General features: G+C 43.7%; 1 protein-coding gene across 3 annotated transcripts in view; it reads left to right on the forward strand.

The window, feature by feature from the left end:
* The window catches only part of NUP93 (nucleoporin 93), a 71,442-nt gene extending 56,829 nt beyond the window's left edge, over positions 1-14,613 (forward strand). For all 3 annotated transcript variants that reach the window (XM_029965588.1, XM_029965589.1, XM_018082657.2), the window contains 13 exons: positions 123-280; positions 1,672-1,837; positions 2,625-2,718; positions 3,717-3,908; positions 4,141-4,267; positions 4,380-4,452; positions 4,775-4,819; positions 5,566-5,682; positions 6,325-6,443; positions 8,435-8,552; positions 8,923-9,006; positions 9,771-9,899; positions 14,375-14,613. In XM_029965588.1, the coding sequence (XP_029821448.1) occupies positions 123-280; positions 1,672-1,837; positions 2,625-2,718; positions 3,717-3,908; positions 4,141-4,267; positions 4,380-4,452; positions 4,775-4,819; positions 5,566-5,682; positions 6,325-6,443; positions 8,435-8,552; positions 8,923-9,006; positions 9,771-9,899; positions 14,375-14,485 (1,533 nt within the window). In that variant the 3' untranslated portion in view covers positions 14,486-14,613. The remainder of the gene's footprint in view (positions 1-122; positions 281-1,671; positions 1,838-2,624; positions 2,719-3,716; positions 3,909-4,140; positions 4,268-4,379; positions 4,453-4,774; positions 4,820-5,565; positions 5,683-6,324; positions 6,444-8,434; positions 8,553-8,922; positions 9,007-9,770; positions 9,900-14,374) is intronic.
* Positions 14,614-16,596: the final 1,983 nt, after the last annotated feature.

Genomic DNA, 16,596 nt, shown 5'->3' on the forward strand with positions numbered 1-16,596 from the left:
CTCTGGCTTCTGTAACACAAACAGAATTTTTTACCAAAATTAGAGTGTGGGTATAAGGGCAGAATTAATGAACGAGGCAAAGAATAATTTAAAAAATGGAGTATTTCCTGCTTTCTTTTCAGGATGGTGAGGTGGAGGGGCATCCTGTGTGGGCACTGATTTACTACTGCATGCGCTGTGGGGATCTGACTGCAGCCATGCACGTGGTGAAACGGGCACAGCACCAGCTGGGAGAGTTTAAAACCTGGTTCCAGGAGTACATGCACAGTAAAGACAGAAGGTAATTGGGAACCAGGAAAGATCTTTGTGAGGGGTGGGAATTGCTGTGGAGTAGTGAATTAATCAGTGGCTCGGTGGGAATGCAAGAAGCTCAGGTCTCTTCTGGTGGTGTTGGCTGCCTGGTGTTTGTTTATATTACCTCCCTAAATTACATACAAGAAGTTTGCATATTTTAATTTGTGGCTTTCAAGTCTAGAAATCTCAATAGAGAAAGAGTTGTTTGAAAAATATGCAAAAATTTACATTTCAGAAATAATACAGTGTGGTGCAGCTTTGCCTTTTTACAGGAGGATATGCCCTGTGTAACAGTGGGGTACTACATACAATAGATCAGATTTAATCTGCTGTCACGAGTCCTGTCTCTTTTTATTTCCCCTGTTGTTTATTTTAGCTGAATTTCCTTTGGGGAACACTTTTTACTACACCTGTTTTCATAGGAATGCCATGCAGGAGAAGCAGGCGGTGTTTGTTAGGCCTTTAGAGGCACTCACAGTCACCTCTTTCCTGTGCTTATTCTCCTTTTCCACTTTTTGCTGTTCATCACGTGGCAGAGGCCACTGGCCAAACTGCTTCTGGTGTGGTTGCAAACAGTTGCAAGCTAACAAAACAAACTGAAAGAAAAAAAAGTCCAAGTGCCATTTACCAAGTAGTGTATGCCATGTCATTCTTCTATAAATTAGCCTGTTTTGTAGAGTATCTAGGAGTGCTCATTATATCAAGATTGTTCCAGAAACTTTAGGGAAGGTATTGTCATTGTTTTCATTATAAGCACTTTAATGAGATACAGTATAATTGATTTATTTTGGTTTTGTTACAGCTATGGAAAGGTGCTCTGCCTACAGATTTGACAGGCAATGTCTTTGTCTAGAACACTTCACTGGTTCAATTCTGTAAAATTCTCTACAAGAGGGTACCAGAAAAAGAATGACAAAGAACATTATGACAGTAGTTAATAACAAGGATGAAAGTATCTCTCCTAAAAGATTTCATGGTACAATGACCTGCTCACTTGTTAGTTATTAACCCAAAGAGTTCCAAAGACTTTGTGAGCTCTCTTTTTCTGAAATTATGAAATAGCAGAGTCGGACAAAAATAGCTCATCTACCACAGTATTAATGTTCCCCTAAAGACACTGTCATATGGTTACTTTGTTTTTCCTGCAATGGGTATTTGAAGACGATCCTCCATAACTTAAATTATGTGTTTAAATTCATGTGTGCAAAGTTTTGACCTGCAGATATAAATAGAAAGTGCAACAAATACCGGCCAGTGCTTACTGTTGTTATACCTTTGCTGTGAATACACACCTATTTACAGTTATTTGTATCTAGGTTGCCTTGTGCAGGGAAAATGGGTTTCATGTCTTTTCCTTCAATCTTTTCTTTTCCTCAGACTGTCTCCTGCCACAGAAAACAAACTGCGCCTTCATTACAGGCGAGCTCTGAGAAACAACACTGACCCCTACAAGAGGGCTGTTTATTGTATCATTGGCCGTTGTGACATTACAGACAACCAGAGTGAAATTGCTGATAAAACAGAAGATTATCTGTGGCTAAAAGTGAGTGTGATACTGGGGTTGTGGTGGTGCTGGTGTTTGGATTCATTTTTTTTTTTAAAGAACAGTTCTAAATGGTACTGCATTTCTGCACTGCCCTGCTACCCTCCTCACTTCTAGAGTAGGGAAAACCTGCTTCTTGGTATTTTGCATCAGTGTGATGCATGTGACCTGGCTGCTCTGTTGCCCTCTGTACTATCAGGTGTTAGTTTGGTTACACTTGTCTTTGGAAGTGCCATGTTCTTCATTTGACACTGATCTTTGTCAGCTGTTTTTACAAGTAATGTTAGCTTGCTACAGTGAGGATTCTTTGAGTTCTCCTTCCTGGATGGATTATGTCTGAAATGTTGGTGTCAGTTGACCAAAGACAATACTGCCAATGTCTCTGAAGTCTGAAGTCCTTACAGCTTTGGTGGGGGCATGACAGATACTGGTCGGCACCTTTATCAGAAAGAGGGGGGTAGAATGGTGTTAAAAAAATATTGTTAAAATAATTTGTTAAAAGCTAAGGAGTGCTGCTTTTAATTATTGCTTAGAGAGTATTCAGAGTCCTAGCACTGAACTTTGATGGCATGGACAGATACAGAACCCCCTGGTTATATCTGCATGGGTTTCTGGTGCTGCTGCATTAGGAATCTTTGCTTCCCAGCAGTGGACGTTGTGACTAGAAGTAGTTTCTAGGCAGTTGGTCAAATCCTAGGAGGGGCTTCAGATGGAATGAATATCTTCTGAGTGCATTCCTTGTGCAGGGGGAAGTAACTGTGCTTCTTTTATTGGGTGTGTTTTTTAGCTGAACCAAGTGTGTTTTGATGATGGTGGTGCAAGCTCCCCCCAGGACCGACTGACGTTATCACAGTTCCAGAAGCAGCTGCTGGAAGACTATGGTGAGAAAACACAGAGAAATGTGTTACCTGGAGCTTCTGCTTTTCTGCTTAGGACACTTTCCAATTGTTGTTACACAAACCCTAGACTCCACTACTGACAGGCATCTTCAGGGTGTCCATACCTGCTTTCCTGGAATAATGGCAGACTTCAGCAAGACATGATGAATAAGTCTAAGTGTTCCCGGCAATCCAGAGAGTAAATATTCATCTGTGAACAATACTGCTGCTGTTTCTCCTTAATCCATACTTAATTGCAGGTTGCTTTCTTTCACCATAAATGTGCCAAAGTCTTTAGCAGAACTTCCAGCTTTTGGAATACAGAACAGAAAAGCAATCACTACCTAATGTAGGCATGTCTTTCCAAGCCTTTTCTCTGTATGCATCTGATGTTCATTGTTTCCCTTAAATTAATATTTCAAGTAATTTTCTGGGTATCCAAGTCACCGTTCCTTAGACCTCAGTTCTTAGAAAGTTCTTAGACCATCCACAGCTCAAGAGAGTACCTTTTCCTCTAATCATCTTCCAGTCACTCAAAATTAAGTCACTTGGACTTTCCAAAACACACAGAATTTGATTCTCCCCAGCTTTCTAGTTTGTAGTATCACTAACACTCACACAAAATTGTGTGGAAAAGAAATACAGTAAGCTACTGTTGGTGTCACTGAGTAGGAAAATCCAGGTTTTTAACGTTATTTGTACCACCTAGCAGAAGTGTAAACAAAGACAAAAAGTTGTGATCTTTAGAGAATCTGTTGGGGTCTGTCAGAGCTGATGGTTTGTTGTCTGAAAAGACACTGATCTTTCCTGATAAATTTGCAATGGAGCAGTTGTAGATGAGCCACTGATCAGGAATTCAGTTCTGTGTACTGTGTCTATTTTGGTTGGCACCGGCTGAACAGCCACGATGCACCGTGACAGGAGGCATCCACTGTCAGTCATCTCTGATGGCACAAGCATGAAAACGATGTGAAAACGCTCTGTGTTTTGTTCTTTTCCAGGTGAATCACATTTTGCAGTGAACCAGCCACCTTTCCTCTACTTCCAGGTGTTGTTCTTGACAGCACAGTTTGAAGCTGCAATCGCGTTTCTCTTCCGGACAGAGCGCTTGCGCTGTCACGCTGTTCATGTTGCTTTGGTCCTGTTCGAGTTAAAACTGCTCCTCAAATCTTCTGGCCAGAGTGCACAGCTGTGTAAGTCCTCTTTACTTCCCAATAAAGGAATGTTTTGTGAGCCCCCAGAGTACCCTGTAGACACTGCAGGTCTGTGTGATTGATCAGTCAAGGAGCATTTATCGGAACAGTCTCATCAGAGTTAACTGGTTTAGTTCCTTTCGAGCTCTGGATCGTGGTTCTGACTGATTTCAGATGAAGATCAGTTTTCCTGGCATTCCATTCTGTGACAGTGTTGTTTCTGGCCTTGCAGTAAGCCATGAAGTTGGGGACCCTCCTGGTGTCAGACGGCTCAATTTTGCGCGGCTTTTGATGCTTTACACCCGTAAGTTTGAATCAACAGACCCGAGGGAAGCTCTGCAGTATTTTTACTTTCTCAGGTAGGAGCTAATATATGTCTCTAGATTTTCTCCTAGTTATTACTGCTTCATTTTTCTTATCTGGAAAGTTCTCAGAAACAGCAGTGCCTTCCTCCTTCTCTTTCTTTTGTAGGAATGAGAAGGACAGCCAAGGAGAGAACATGTTCCTGCGTTGCGTTAGTGAAATAGTAATTGAAAGCAGAGAGGTACGTTTGGCCATGCTTTGCCTTCCTCACTTAAACTGAAAGTCATTTCTTCATTGAAGTCTTTATTAGACAGGACAGCCTTAAGAGTTGTTTACCCTTTGTGCCTGATGCAGACCCAGATGTTGGAGGGTCTTGCAATGACCATTAACAGAGTTGATCATGTCTTTTTGCCTGTTATTTAGTTACAAATGCTTTTGACAATGGTCACTGTTTTTTGTTCATCCATGACTTCATCTTTGTATTTAGCAAATATGTTGTGAAATACATGCAATTCATCTCTCTGTTTTTGTTTCCTTTTTTCTTTACATCTGTGTGGATATAGTTTGATATGATTCTTGGAAAGCTGGAAAAAGATGGTAGTAGGAAGGTGAGTTAACAATTTATGTTTATATTTTACATAAAAAGCACAAAGCATGTGTGATTTCCAAAGCAGTCACAAATGGGGGACAGCTATTTCTGACAGGATTTTCTTTTAGATGTCTTTGTTTTGTCAGTTCAAAAGTGATGAGGTAACTTGATAATCTTTACAAATATTTTACACTTTGGTGTGAAACCAGCAATCTTAAGTTTAAAATAAATTGTTCTAGATGATCATCTTAGTTTTGCATGCTCAACTACAGTAAAATCATTTCCAGATATTCTTGACTCTTCCCTCTCTTTTGTTCTACAGGTTTATTATTTGTTTTAAAATTCTTATTGCCCTTGCTTTTAACTGTGTAAGGTGTCACTTGCAGCCTGTCATGGCAGTATAAACAAACAGCCTCCCCGGAGCCCCTGGCATGTTATATGCTGAGGTCTTTTGTGTTTTCTTCTCCCCTGGAATGTGTCATCAGCAATTAACAGCTCAAACTCTGAATTATTTTATCTGGGTCATTTTGGGTGAAATAAAAACCAAGGATGTCTCAGTGCTGACTCTGTTTTGGAGAAAGTCGCTCTTGCAAGATCTCATTCTAATTTTAATGTCTCACTTTTGCACTTTCCCATGGAAATGTACAGGCCATTCTAATCATAAGCCAACACATAAAATATTCATTGCCTTGACAGAGTATTCAGAAGTATTTAAGCATCCTGATTTCTCTTTTCTCTCCTTTTATTTTTGTCTCACTTCTTTAGCCTGGAGTGATAGACAAGTTTACCAGTGACACAAAATCCGTTATTAACAAAGTGGCTTCTGCAGCAGAAAATAAAGGACTGTTTGAAGAAGCTGCAAAACTCTATGACCTTGCAAAGGTAAATATCTCCTGTGTGCTGCCTTAACTGTGTACCTGCTTCACTGTTTTTCTTTCCAAACGTTCTCTCTGTGATTAGGAGGTTAAATTTCATCTCAGAGATTGAATTGCCCTTATTCAAGCAGCTTTTTTCTGCTGCTGTTAGAGCAGAGCCATTGGCTGCATGAGAGGGGGTTTAGTGAGCAAACCCGGATGGATTGCACTCCAGGGATTCTGATTCAGGACATTCTGGTTCTTGATCAATGTAATCTTTTGAAGTGATTGCCTCCTGCATGATTTTATTCTGTCTAGTGAAGTTATTTACCTGGAGTATACTCTTCCAATTTCATGGATGTTGAACTGAAGTCTAAAATAGTTAGGCTTTATAGTGAGTACTCGTGTTTCCTTTTGAAATACATTTGAAATAAAAGTTGATTCAACCATAGACACTATTTTAGAGAAAAGCTAGGGGAAAATACTTTTTCACATGAGCCAGCAGCATTATGTTGCTTGTAGCTTATATGGTCTTGACTCTGTGGGAGGGAAGTGTCCCTGAGCTTGCACTGAGCACCTACTGCATGAGACTCTTCTGCTTTTTCAATGAGATTAAAACACCAAGTCCCATCATGCTCCTTTTATTTGTGTGTCACTTCAATACCTACAGAACCCTGACAAAGTTTTAGAGCTGATGAACAAGCTGCTCAGCCCAGTTGTTCCCCAGATCAGCACTCCCCAGTCGAACAAGGAGCGGCTGAAGAACATGGCCCATTCCATTGCTGAGAGGTGAGACTGGGGGAGGCAGGACTGGGTGACTCACCTGCACCTGGCCCAGGGCTGTCAGTGTGTGGGGGGGTTAGTTCTGGTGTTGTTTCTGCAGGCTGGACTGTGGCATCCACAGCAATATACTTAGAAAGACAGAGAAGAGGTCAGAATTGACCCTGTCCTGCTCGTGATGGCTTGCAGTACTGAAACCAGAAAAGAAACTTTCTGGGGCAGGTCAGGTAAATTTGGCAAGAAGCTTTATTTGTAGGTGAGTCAGGATTGCCAGCTGGAGACAGGGTCTGTTAAGGACCAATGAATATAATGAACTCTTTGTTTTATATTATTTTTAAAGCAAAATATCATTACAGTTGCAGAGTCATTGCACACAATTCACTTGCTTGAAATAGTATTGAGAGCTACAAAAGCAGTAATTCTGAGTGGTAACAACAGTGCAGCGAGTTCAGCAGCTGTCTGAAAACCTTAGTTCACTGCTGCTTTAATTAAAGCTAAAAAGGGAACGTTTAAGCTGAGGTGTGTACATGGCTAACATAAGCAGTGGACCTCATTGCCACAGCCTGTTAGATTATCCAAGTGCTGTGTGGTACTCAGAAAAGGGAGAGAAATGGAAGTGACCAAAAGGAATATCCCCTGCAATGTCTATATTAGGGGACATAGACATATGCTAATTAGGATACACTGTGCTAATTAGGATACATGTTTGAGAGACATCAGTGCTCAAGATTCATTAGCAGCTGGAAGTTAGGAATAGCCTGATTCTGAAAGGCTGTAATTGCAAAATAACTTCGTGGTTTTTTTTTTAAATCGTCCTCTTTTGGTGTATCTTGTCACAGTGGCTGCCATGGAAAATTCCTGTATTTTACTAGAGCAAAATGTGGGTACCTGTGAGAAATGTCTCACTGGTTTTCCTCAACCCTTCAGCTGCAGAGAGAATAAAAATAAGCCAACCCCACTTGCTGGCATTTGAAATTGGAAGACAAATACAGACATGCATTGATTTCCATCAGAGACCTTTCCCTTTCTTGTTTTGACAAGTGCCATTTGCCAGTCACTCCTTCTAGTCAACCTTTCCCTCATTTAGCCAGACTGAGACGGAGTGAAATTGGTGCTCTATTGACTTAGTGAGAGACTGATTTGGTGGCAGACATTAAAGGGAATTAAACCTATGGCTTGAGTTAAAGCTTCAGCAAAGGCTGTAATGGGCTTTGGTTTGCTACTTGCTTTGATCTGTTTGAAAGCACTAAATATTACTGTGCAGTAATGCCACCCACAGCTGCAAACCTCAGTGACTCAAAGCCAGAACAGTTCTGATTAGAGCATCTTCTTGCCAGTTAAATGTAAGAGAGGGCTTTTCCTCATGGACCCTTCTGCAGACAGGGCTGCAGTGGTGCAACATTCCTCCTGTGCCTTCTTAGGATGCTTTTGGAACAGGGGAGACACCCAGCAGGAAAGGCCAAGAGGTTATTTGGCTTCCTTCTCTGCAGCACCACTGTTAAACCTTGAGGAAGGAGCTCCTCTGTGACCTGGTGCAGGCAGCAGTGAGAGCAGGCAGCCCTCCAGCTCATCCCCTAGCCAGGGGAGCTGGAGACAGCATGCAGGAGCATTTAATCCATCTTTAGGTCTTAACTTCCTGCCTGAAGCAGGGAGTTGTGCTGAAGGATTGTCTGCTGTAAAACAGCATGTTAAATATGCTTGTACAGAGCTTGCCTTGCAGGTCTCTGCTGCCTGGCACTGTTTCCCCATGAATGTGGGACGTGTAAACATGTAAAAGGAAACAAATGTTGGATTTGATGCAAAAGGGGAAGGGATTAAAAGTATTTTTAAAAAGCCACAACCTGTGAAAATTCTGCCTCCTGTTTAAGGAAAATGAAAGCTGTCCTTTGTTAAATGCCTTCTGTCCTTGTGCTTGATGTCTCCGCTTCCAAGAATTGCAAGAGCACAGTTATAAACGGTTGCCATTTTGCACAATAAAACTGTAAAACAATTTCTTTCAGGTACAAAGCGCAGGGGATAAGTGCAAAGAAATCCATTGACTCCACGTTCTACCTTCTGCTAGACTTAATCACATTTTTTGATGAATATCACGCTGGTCACGTTGACAGGGCCTTTGATGTAAGTTGCAAGAGTTCTGTTTGAAGTGTAGCCTTCCTAATGCCCTTGAAAGCCCAGAATGTCTCAAATAACATCACTTAAAAAAATTATATTTAATGAGTTAGAAGGGGTTGCAATGCTGTAGGAATTTAAAAAGGTGTTTCTTCCCTGTTGCTTGATAAACAGGAAGATCTTTCTGGGGCTGTTTTATAGGCATTGAACAAAATATTCTTGCTGCTCAACAAAGGAGATAAACCAATAACTAACAATGAAATTATTTCTCTTGAATGAAACCAGGACGATTTCATTAACGCTTCAAACCCACACTTTATTAGTATATGGTGCATAGAACACTGATTATCTGCCCTGATTCCTGCTTTTCTCTTTGAAGATTATTGAACGCCTGAAGCTCGTGCCTCTTAGCCAGGATTGCGTCAAGGAGAGAGTTGCTGCCTTCCGGAACTTCAGCGATGAAGTAAGTTCTGTCTTGGGCTTTAGCTTTCAAAAGCCTTCTGCTTTGTTAAAAGGATCCTAAAGCCTTGTCATCTCATCATCCTTATTCTTCAGCGGGGAAATAGGATGAGATTATTCTGAATTCGTACAAGTAGATTCTTGGCTTACAACTTTCTCCTCTGTGCTGCTCTTTCAAGTGCTAGGATTCCCTGCCCAGAAATCCTCTCTCCATTTTGAAGAAGGCATCTGCCTGAGTCTCCCTGAACTTACTGAGTTGGATCCAAGAATTCAAAATATTGGAAGCTTTTAGCTTGCTGGTGACTTAGTTCTCCCACACTGGTAATGGTCACCAAGCATTTGCAGGGTGTTTGTTTAGTTCCCTCTAAATCAGAGGATTTGTGTATTAGCAGATGAAGCACGGTGGAAGGCTGTTACTGCTTTTGAACTGTTTTAACTGGAGGATGACACTTCTCTTTTAGGCAGTGTTTGTGTGCATTTGGGTGCTTTAGAGTTCTTTGTATTCAGGCACTTTGGGTTTTGTCTGACCTGTTGCTGTCAAAGATGAAGGTGCAGCCATTATGCATGTCTGTCTGAAAGCTCTGGGCAGTGTTTGTGCTGGATGGTGCAATCACAGCAGGGTAACCATTACAGGTATGACTGTTACAGGAGTAAATATCAGCCATAGTTGTCATTGTTTGACTTTCTGATTCTGCATAGCAAGGGTAATGGTTCTGTCAACATGCTCCTCACTGCAATGTGTCTTTTTTTCCCCCCTTCTTTGTGTAGATCAAGCACAACTTATCTGAGGTCCTGCTTGCAACCATGAATATTTTATTCACCAAGTATAAGAGGATGAAAGGCACAAGCCCAACCACTCCTGCCAGACCTCAGAGGGTAATGGAGGACAGAGATTCGGTAAGAATGTAATCCTCACTGTCTGAGGATTTCCTGCATCCTGTCCCCCTGCTTTTAAGAGACTGGGCTTTGCATAACTGTGAATCTCTAATGGTCTTTGCTTTTGACTTGCTCAGTTACTCAGAGTCTCAGACTACTGAGCTTGCTCAGTTACTTTATCTCAAGGCTGATCTATGATACCTTTGGCTTTGTGTAGGGAGAGGATGGAACCGGATGACCTGTAAGGTCCCTTTCAGGCCAAACCATTTGGAGTCTATAATACTGCTCTAAATGGCACTAAGCTAATGGGGATATTACCCCTATATTTTCACTAGCAAGAAAAAGCAAGTTGCTTCTTGGTGGGATCTTAAATAGTAAAACAGATGGGGACAGAGCAGTGTCTCTAGGTTGGTTGGTGTTGCTGCTGTGACAACTGAGCTGTTGCTTTCAAGCACCTGATTTCCACTCCCTTCATTTGAGTAGGTGCCCATTTCTGGTGGAAGGGCCTTCCTTGACTCCTCTCCTTGGCCTGCTTCTGTAGTGACATGGACTGATGTTTTCCAAATGTCCTTGGGGGATGCACCAAGATCTCGATGGTGAATGGCAGCAGTTTGCCAGCGTCGTGCTGCTGCCTCTGCAGCAGAGTGGGCAGCAGTGCTTGTCTGGCTGTCTGGGGAAATGGGTGGCAACAGTGGGTTTGACTTCAGAGCTCCAGCTGGTGCAGAAGCGTTTCTCCAGCCCACTGACAGGAGCCCCCACCTCTGCAAGGTGCAGAACAGGCATCATTCAAAGGGCACACCCAGATTTGTGGGCACTCGCCTGTCAACATGCGGGGTTGAACAGAGAGGTTCTCACCTGTTATTGGGTTTGGTCTTGTAACTCTTACTAAGCTAAAGCTGCTGCAGGCACTTGGAAACCAAGGCCAAACCATTCATCCTGTCTTAACAGATTAGAAAATAAATATCAACTACTTTTGAGAGTGAAAACCAACTTGGGGCACAGCCAGCTTTATTCCAGGCTTTAGTCAGCTGCAAAAGTGCCTTTGATCTGTAAATTGCAATATTGCTAAGGCCTTAGTAGCATTTTTAAATTACATAAGAAAATGAAAGGTGTGAGTAATGATATATCTTTGGTTTTGGGGTGCAGCCTGTGAGAGCTACAGGATCCTGCCTTACAGCAGTGCTTGTACTGCAGATTGGCAGCACTGCTGAGGGATGCCTACTGCTTGGGCTTCTCCCACCTTAAACTCTACACATGTGAAGTCCCAGGCTAAGGCAATGTGTTACCTGCTCTGTGTCTTCACAAGGTTGGCACTGAGCAACCAGTTCCTTGCTTTCCAAGTGAGCTGTTTGTTTTGGTTTTGATTTCAGTCTTGTGCCTCATGCAGAAGCATTTACCATCTCTGTAGGGGTGCAGTGCTGTCAGGTGTCACCTCAGTAGGAGCATTGTTGGCTGACTGGGGATGGTTTAGCAGCTCTGCTGGCAGAGGTTTGTGTGGAAGAAGCCACTGACATGGTGTTGTATCAACAGCGGGTGAGCACTGCTTCACAAACATGCTCTGCACTCATCTGTGGAGATCAGCTGATGTTGTACCTTGCTAAAAACCCTTGGAAGTTTTCTTTTTTCCAGGCTTCAGGTTTTGTTAATCAACCTTCTGGCCTTGTGGTGGGATCCCCTGGCAGCAGGGTTTGAGTGATGGTGGGGACAGGGGGTTCTGAGTCCCAGCTCTCTGTGTGCAGTACAAGCTGTGCTCAGCCATCAGAGGGGACAAGTGCCCGCTGCTCTGCTGTCAGGAAGGGGATAAGAGAACAGCTGTGTGACTGCAGTGTCACAGGGGAGCATAATCTGCTAATGTAGGATTAGCAGGAGAAAAAACCTCTCACCCTGTAGCTCCTGTCTGCCTAAAGATTTGCGTGTGCAGAAAAATACCAGGCATGGGCACGTGGAAGGCAGGGTAAGAACAGCTTTAGCTCGTGTTCCCCTTTTCTTTTACCCTGAAGAATTTCCTCCAGGACTGCAGGAGCAGGGAATCTGGATTGCTTCAGTTCCCATGTCTGGGAAGCAGTTCAGGTGATTTTAGTGGTGGAAAGAAATGAGGGCATTCCAAACATGAGGAGGGAGGTGTTTCTTCAGCAAAATCTTGTTCACCTGAACAGAGATCACAGACACGAGCTTCAGCATGCTGTGCTTGACAAGAATTTGTCTTCTGAATTTCCCTGGAGGAAGGGCAGCTTTTCCATTTCCTCTGGGAAAGCAAATTTTAGGGGAAATTGGGCTCTTTCAGAAGCTCTAACAATCTCACATTGTCCAGTACACAACGCAAGGGAAAAATTACCTTTCCTTGAATAGGTCTTTGAAATTCCTGGCTTTTCTCTAGATCCATCTTCTGTTCATCAGAAGAAAACACGAGATAGTAGCCATTTGTAACTCTGAGGCTTATTCCACATATTAGGGAATGGAGCTCCCCAGAGTAGGAGCACACAGCTCTTGAATTTGCCCTCTGGTGCCAAGCACTGCTCTGCTCATCCTGCTGCAATGAGTGGGGACTTTGGCAGGAGCAGTGTGGACCTGGCAGCAAGGGCAGAATGGGTAGAAGGAGTACTGGAGCCCTCTGAACTCAGTAATGCTCTCTGTTAAACATCTCCTGTCACCCTTCAGAGGTGGAATGGACTTCAAGTGAAAGGATCATGTTTGAAGTCAGAGCTGGCATTTATGCATTTTGTTGATTTTGGGATGAAATCACCCAAGCTGTGTTTTAAATAATATTTTTTTTTAAGTTTATACATTAATTAGTTTTGGGAACGAGGGAGCAAAGTGTTGTCCCACTTGGACTGATCCATTTTGTCAGATTTTAGGCAGAGATTGCAGTGAGCCCAGCCTGCAGTGCTGGGAGCTGTGGCTGTGGTGATGGCCCTGACCCAGATGCTGTGAGTGCATGACAGCAATGGCATAAGCTCCCCACCCTGAGCCAGGGTGCTGAACTCTCTGGAGCAGCCCCAGGGCATTATCTTGGTGGCAAAATTAGGTCAGGAATGGAATGGAATTCTATTTTTTTATTATCTGTGCTCTTATTTAAAATTGCAAGTAACTGTAACATTCGTTAAGTAATTACAGCCAATAGAACATCTAGACCTCCAGGCCGCTCTTAACCTCTGCAAACCTCTGCTCATTCTTCCCAAAGTATTGTTTTGATTTTTAAAAACAGGCCAGCTGTCATTGCTACTGTAAAGGTAAAGGGAACAGTAACCTGCACTGCTCCTCAGCCCTTCTTAGTCACGGTGAGAGTCTTTGTTTCTTAATACTTTAATTCCAAAGAGTCAGACACCTTGACAGGCTCTTTTTTTTTTATCTCCCACCTCTTTTGACCTCCTCTGAAAAGCAGCAACTCAGACATAATGATACAACCCCACATTTGGAAGCAGACTGGGGGAAATACGACTGTGACTGGAACTGGCAGTCATTTCCAGGCCACCTTGTTAAGTAGCCAGTGCAGGGAGAGAAACTGTCCCAGGACATTTTAGCAATTGGGTCAGTCTTGGGAAAACCCTCACAGCTTGTCCAGTATCAGCCTCCAAAACTTCTCTGTGGCCAGTGAATAACAGACTGGTTCTGAAAAAGGGGTGGAATTGGCCAGAGGGGCATTGGGGATGGTGTGAGTTCCTGCTGTCAAAATTACCATCCCTGTGCCCACAGCAACCTGAGCACCTTCAGCTTTCTCTGCAGTCAGTAGGGGAAAGGAGGATTTAAACAGTGGATCTTCTAGTACAGTAATTTTGAGATGCTTAATATTTAAGAAGAAAACCCTGTTAGTAATCAAAGCAGTCTAAATAGTTTTCCATAAAGATTTGGGGTCTCTGTCTTCTCCTGACTTCTACCAGGCATTGCCATGATTTTCCTTTTAATTTACTCAGGGTTTTAACAAATGAAACAAATTATTCCAGAATTCCCTCAGCTGTTTTGCAGCCTCCTGGTGTGCAAGAAGGGGTTTGGTTCCTTCAGGGGAAGGGCTCTGTGTGCTTGGTACCCCTGCTTTGAGGAAACTGGTATGTTGTAGGTGATGCTGGAGATCCCCAAATGTGTGTGGCACTACCTGTTTATTTCTAGTACTTCTGCTTTGACAGCATTAATGCTGCATTTCAGCAGGATCAACTTTATATTTTGTAAGGTGGGAAAGAGCCCTGTTGCCCTGGGAAAGCCCACTTCATGCAGAAATTACAAAATTGCTGCACTGCAACAACACCCCACATTGCTGAAAATGTTTTTTCTTAGGTAATTTCAAATAAATGGGATTATTTTTTAAGCAAAAGGGCAACTCAACATGCTTTTACTGGTCGGAAAAGGAAATAATTGGATTTCCTTCCAAATGCAGGGGCTCGTTGTCCAGAGAGCAGCTCTGAGAAACAAAGATTAGGTTTGCTTGTTTCAAGAGGCAAATGTTTAACTCCTGTGGGTTTTCTGATGCTAAAGCAACTGCCCTTTGTTTTTCTGTCTTTTAGCAACTTCAGTCCCAGGCCCGTGCCCTGATCATGTTTGCTGGGATGATCCCCTACAGGACCTCAGGAGACACAAACGCCAGACTGGTGCAGATGGAGATCCTTATGAATTAGCAGAGCAGCTCTGGCTCGGGGCTGCAGCAGCCTGTGCCTGTCCTTAGTACGTTCAGAGGGCCCCTGGGGACCAGTGTCATTTTGTATTCTGTATTTTTGTTGATGGAAATAAATTTCTTTGGTTTTGATATTTGTTTTTGACATTTTCATTTTCACCGATTCTTGTGGTTTTATGTTTTTTTTTTGTTAATTTTATTTTCAATTGGTTTTGCTTTTAGAAATTTATTCTTAATTAGTTAATGGGCTGCGCAGAGGGAGAAGTCATAGCTCTGCAGCAGTGGGGTGAATGAACGAGCAGTTTTATATCAGAAGAGGAAGTGGAGAAGAAAACTTTGATTTAATGGTTAATGAACATACAGCTGGGAACCTTTAGGGGTTTTTTTGGGTTTTGAATGCATGTTAAGTGTTGAAAATGTGTCGCTGGTGCACCACCCACCCCGTGAGCTGCCATCAGTCCATCACCCTGTCCTGTGTGCTGCATGTGTTGCTGCAGTGCAGGGGAGCTCTGCAGGGGCTCCTTCATCCTGAGCAAGGGTGAACTCCCGGGTCCATGTCCCAGGTGCCTCAGTTCTGCACATCCTGGAGCTCTGCTGAAGCTTGGCAGGAGCACCTGGGTTGCAAACAGGTGTATTTTGGTAGGAGAGGTTTTTGTGAGCAGCACATGAGTTTTCAGTCAGGTGCATTCCAAGTGGTCCCCTGGAGAGTTCACCTGGAGAAGAGAGGTCCAGGTGTGGGGGTGACATTACTGTTGGTTTAGTGGGAAACCAGAGTCCCACTGAAGCATGGAGCTTTAAAAATGGTTACCTTTAAATGTTTTAAGGTACAATTAAATAAGTGTGAAAGCCCAGGGAGCATGTTATAGTAGAAGCTTTTCTTTTTTAATATAGCTGCCTGTCTTTGGAATGAAATGTGAGCAATGTTGGTGGTTACTCTTGCTGCTCCCTGTGCCTGTGCTGCTCCCCTGCTGCTGTCTCACCCTCCTGTGTTAGGGGATATAGAACATGTGCAGTTTGGGATGCAGAACAGGCAGCAAAATGTAGGGGCTGCTTTCAGCCTTTGTGTGTTAACAGCTGTCACGGGAGAGAATTCATCCTCATTTTGCAATGTCTAAGTTGACTGACTTGATGACAATTTCCTAATTACTTTTTCCACCAGAAATGTTGTAGCATAAATTTTGTCCACCTTTTGGACAGGAAGCAGCCCATGTCTCTCAGCATTAGCAGCCCAGCTGCTGGGACCCCCAGCAGATAGAGGTAGGGATTGTGTCTGACACAGAGTGCTCCTGCAGCATGGCCAGGATTGTTCCAACCTGAGGCTGAGAGAGACCTGGACAACCCCTGCGAGTCTGGGGGAGTTGGTGAGTTACCAAGGAGTCATTTGGGGCTGGGAGGTGGAACTGCCTAACACCCTGTCAACAGGTGAGTGTGGAAAGCTGTATTAGCTGTTAACATTCCTGGGATATTTGTGTGGGAATGCTTCTTGGCATGTCTCAATTGACAATTGATCCAGTCCCTGAGAGAACAGGCACCATCCCTGATGCTTGTGGGCATTCCTGGTGGGGCCAGGGCTGCCACACACACGGTCCTGCAGGATGACTCTGCTCCTGTGTTTTCCTGGCTGGTGTTCAGCCCCTGTCCCTGGGTCACTCCCAGCACCAAACCAGCTCATGTACAGAGAGTCTGGCAAGTCTGTTCCTGTCCTCAGGCAACCACTGACCTGAGCAGGAGAGGGACAGCATCTGCTGGAGTCGGGAAGGGTGAAGGCCACCTTCCCTACTGGAATTCCCTGTCCCTGCTCTGCTGTTCCTGTGGGGACAAAGGTCCTTTGGGGCTCAGCTCTTAACATTACCATTTGCAGGACCTTGTTCTCCTGTCCATCCCCTGCTGAGCAGAGTGGTTGTGCTGCCTCACTGGCATGTTCTGATGTCCAGAGTTGAACCTGAGGACCTCCTGTAAGCAAGAAGGTGTTTGCTGTGAGAGCTGTGACACCCTGTGCTGGTGGGGGTGCAGCAGAGCCTCCAGGTCTGTGTTCCACAGATTTCGTGGCTCTTCAGTTCTGAAACATCCACGTGTGCTGTGGTGTCAGCACAGCAGCTCCTGCAGCTTTACAGG

The sequence above is a fragment of the Manacus vitellinus genome, unplaced genomic scaffold (genome assembly GCF_001715985.3).
Source record: "Manacus vitellinus isolate BGI_N305 unplaced genomic scaffold, ASM171598v3 scaffold_10_pilon, whole genome shotgun sequence".
Classification (NCBI taxonomy): domain Eukaryota; kingdom Metazoa; phylum Chordata; class Aves; order Passeriformes; family Pipridae; genus Manacus; species Manacus vitellinus.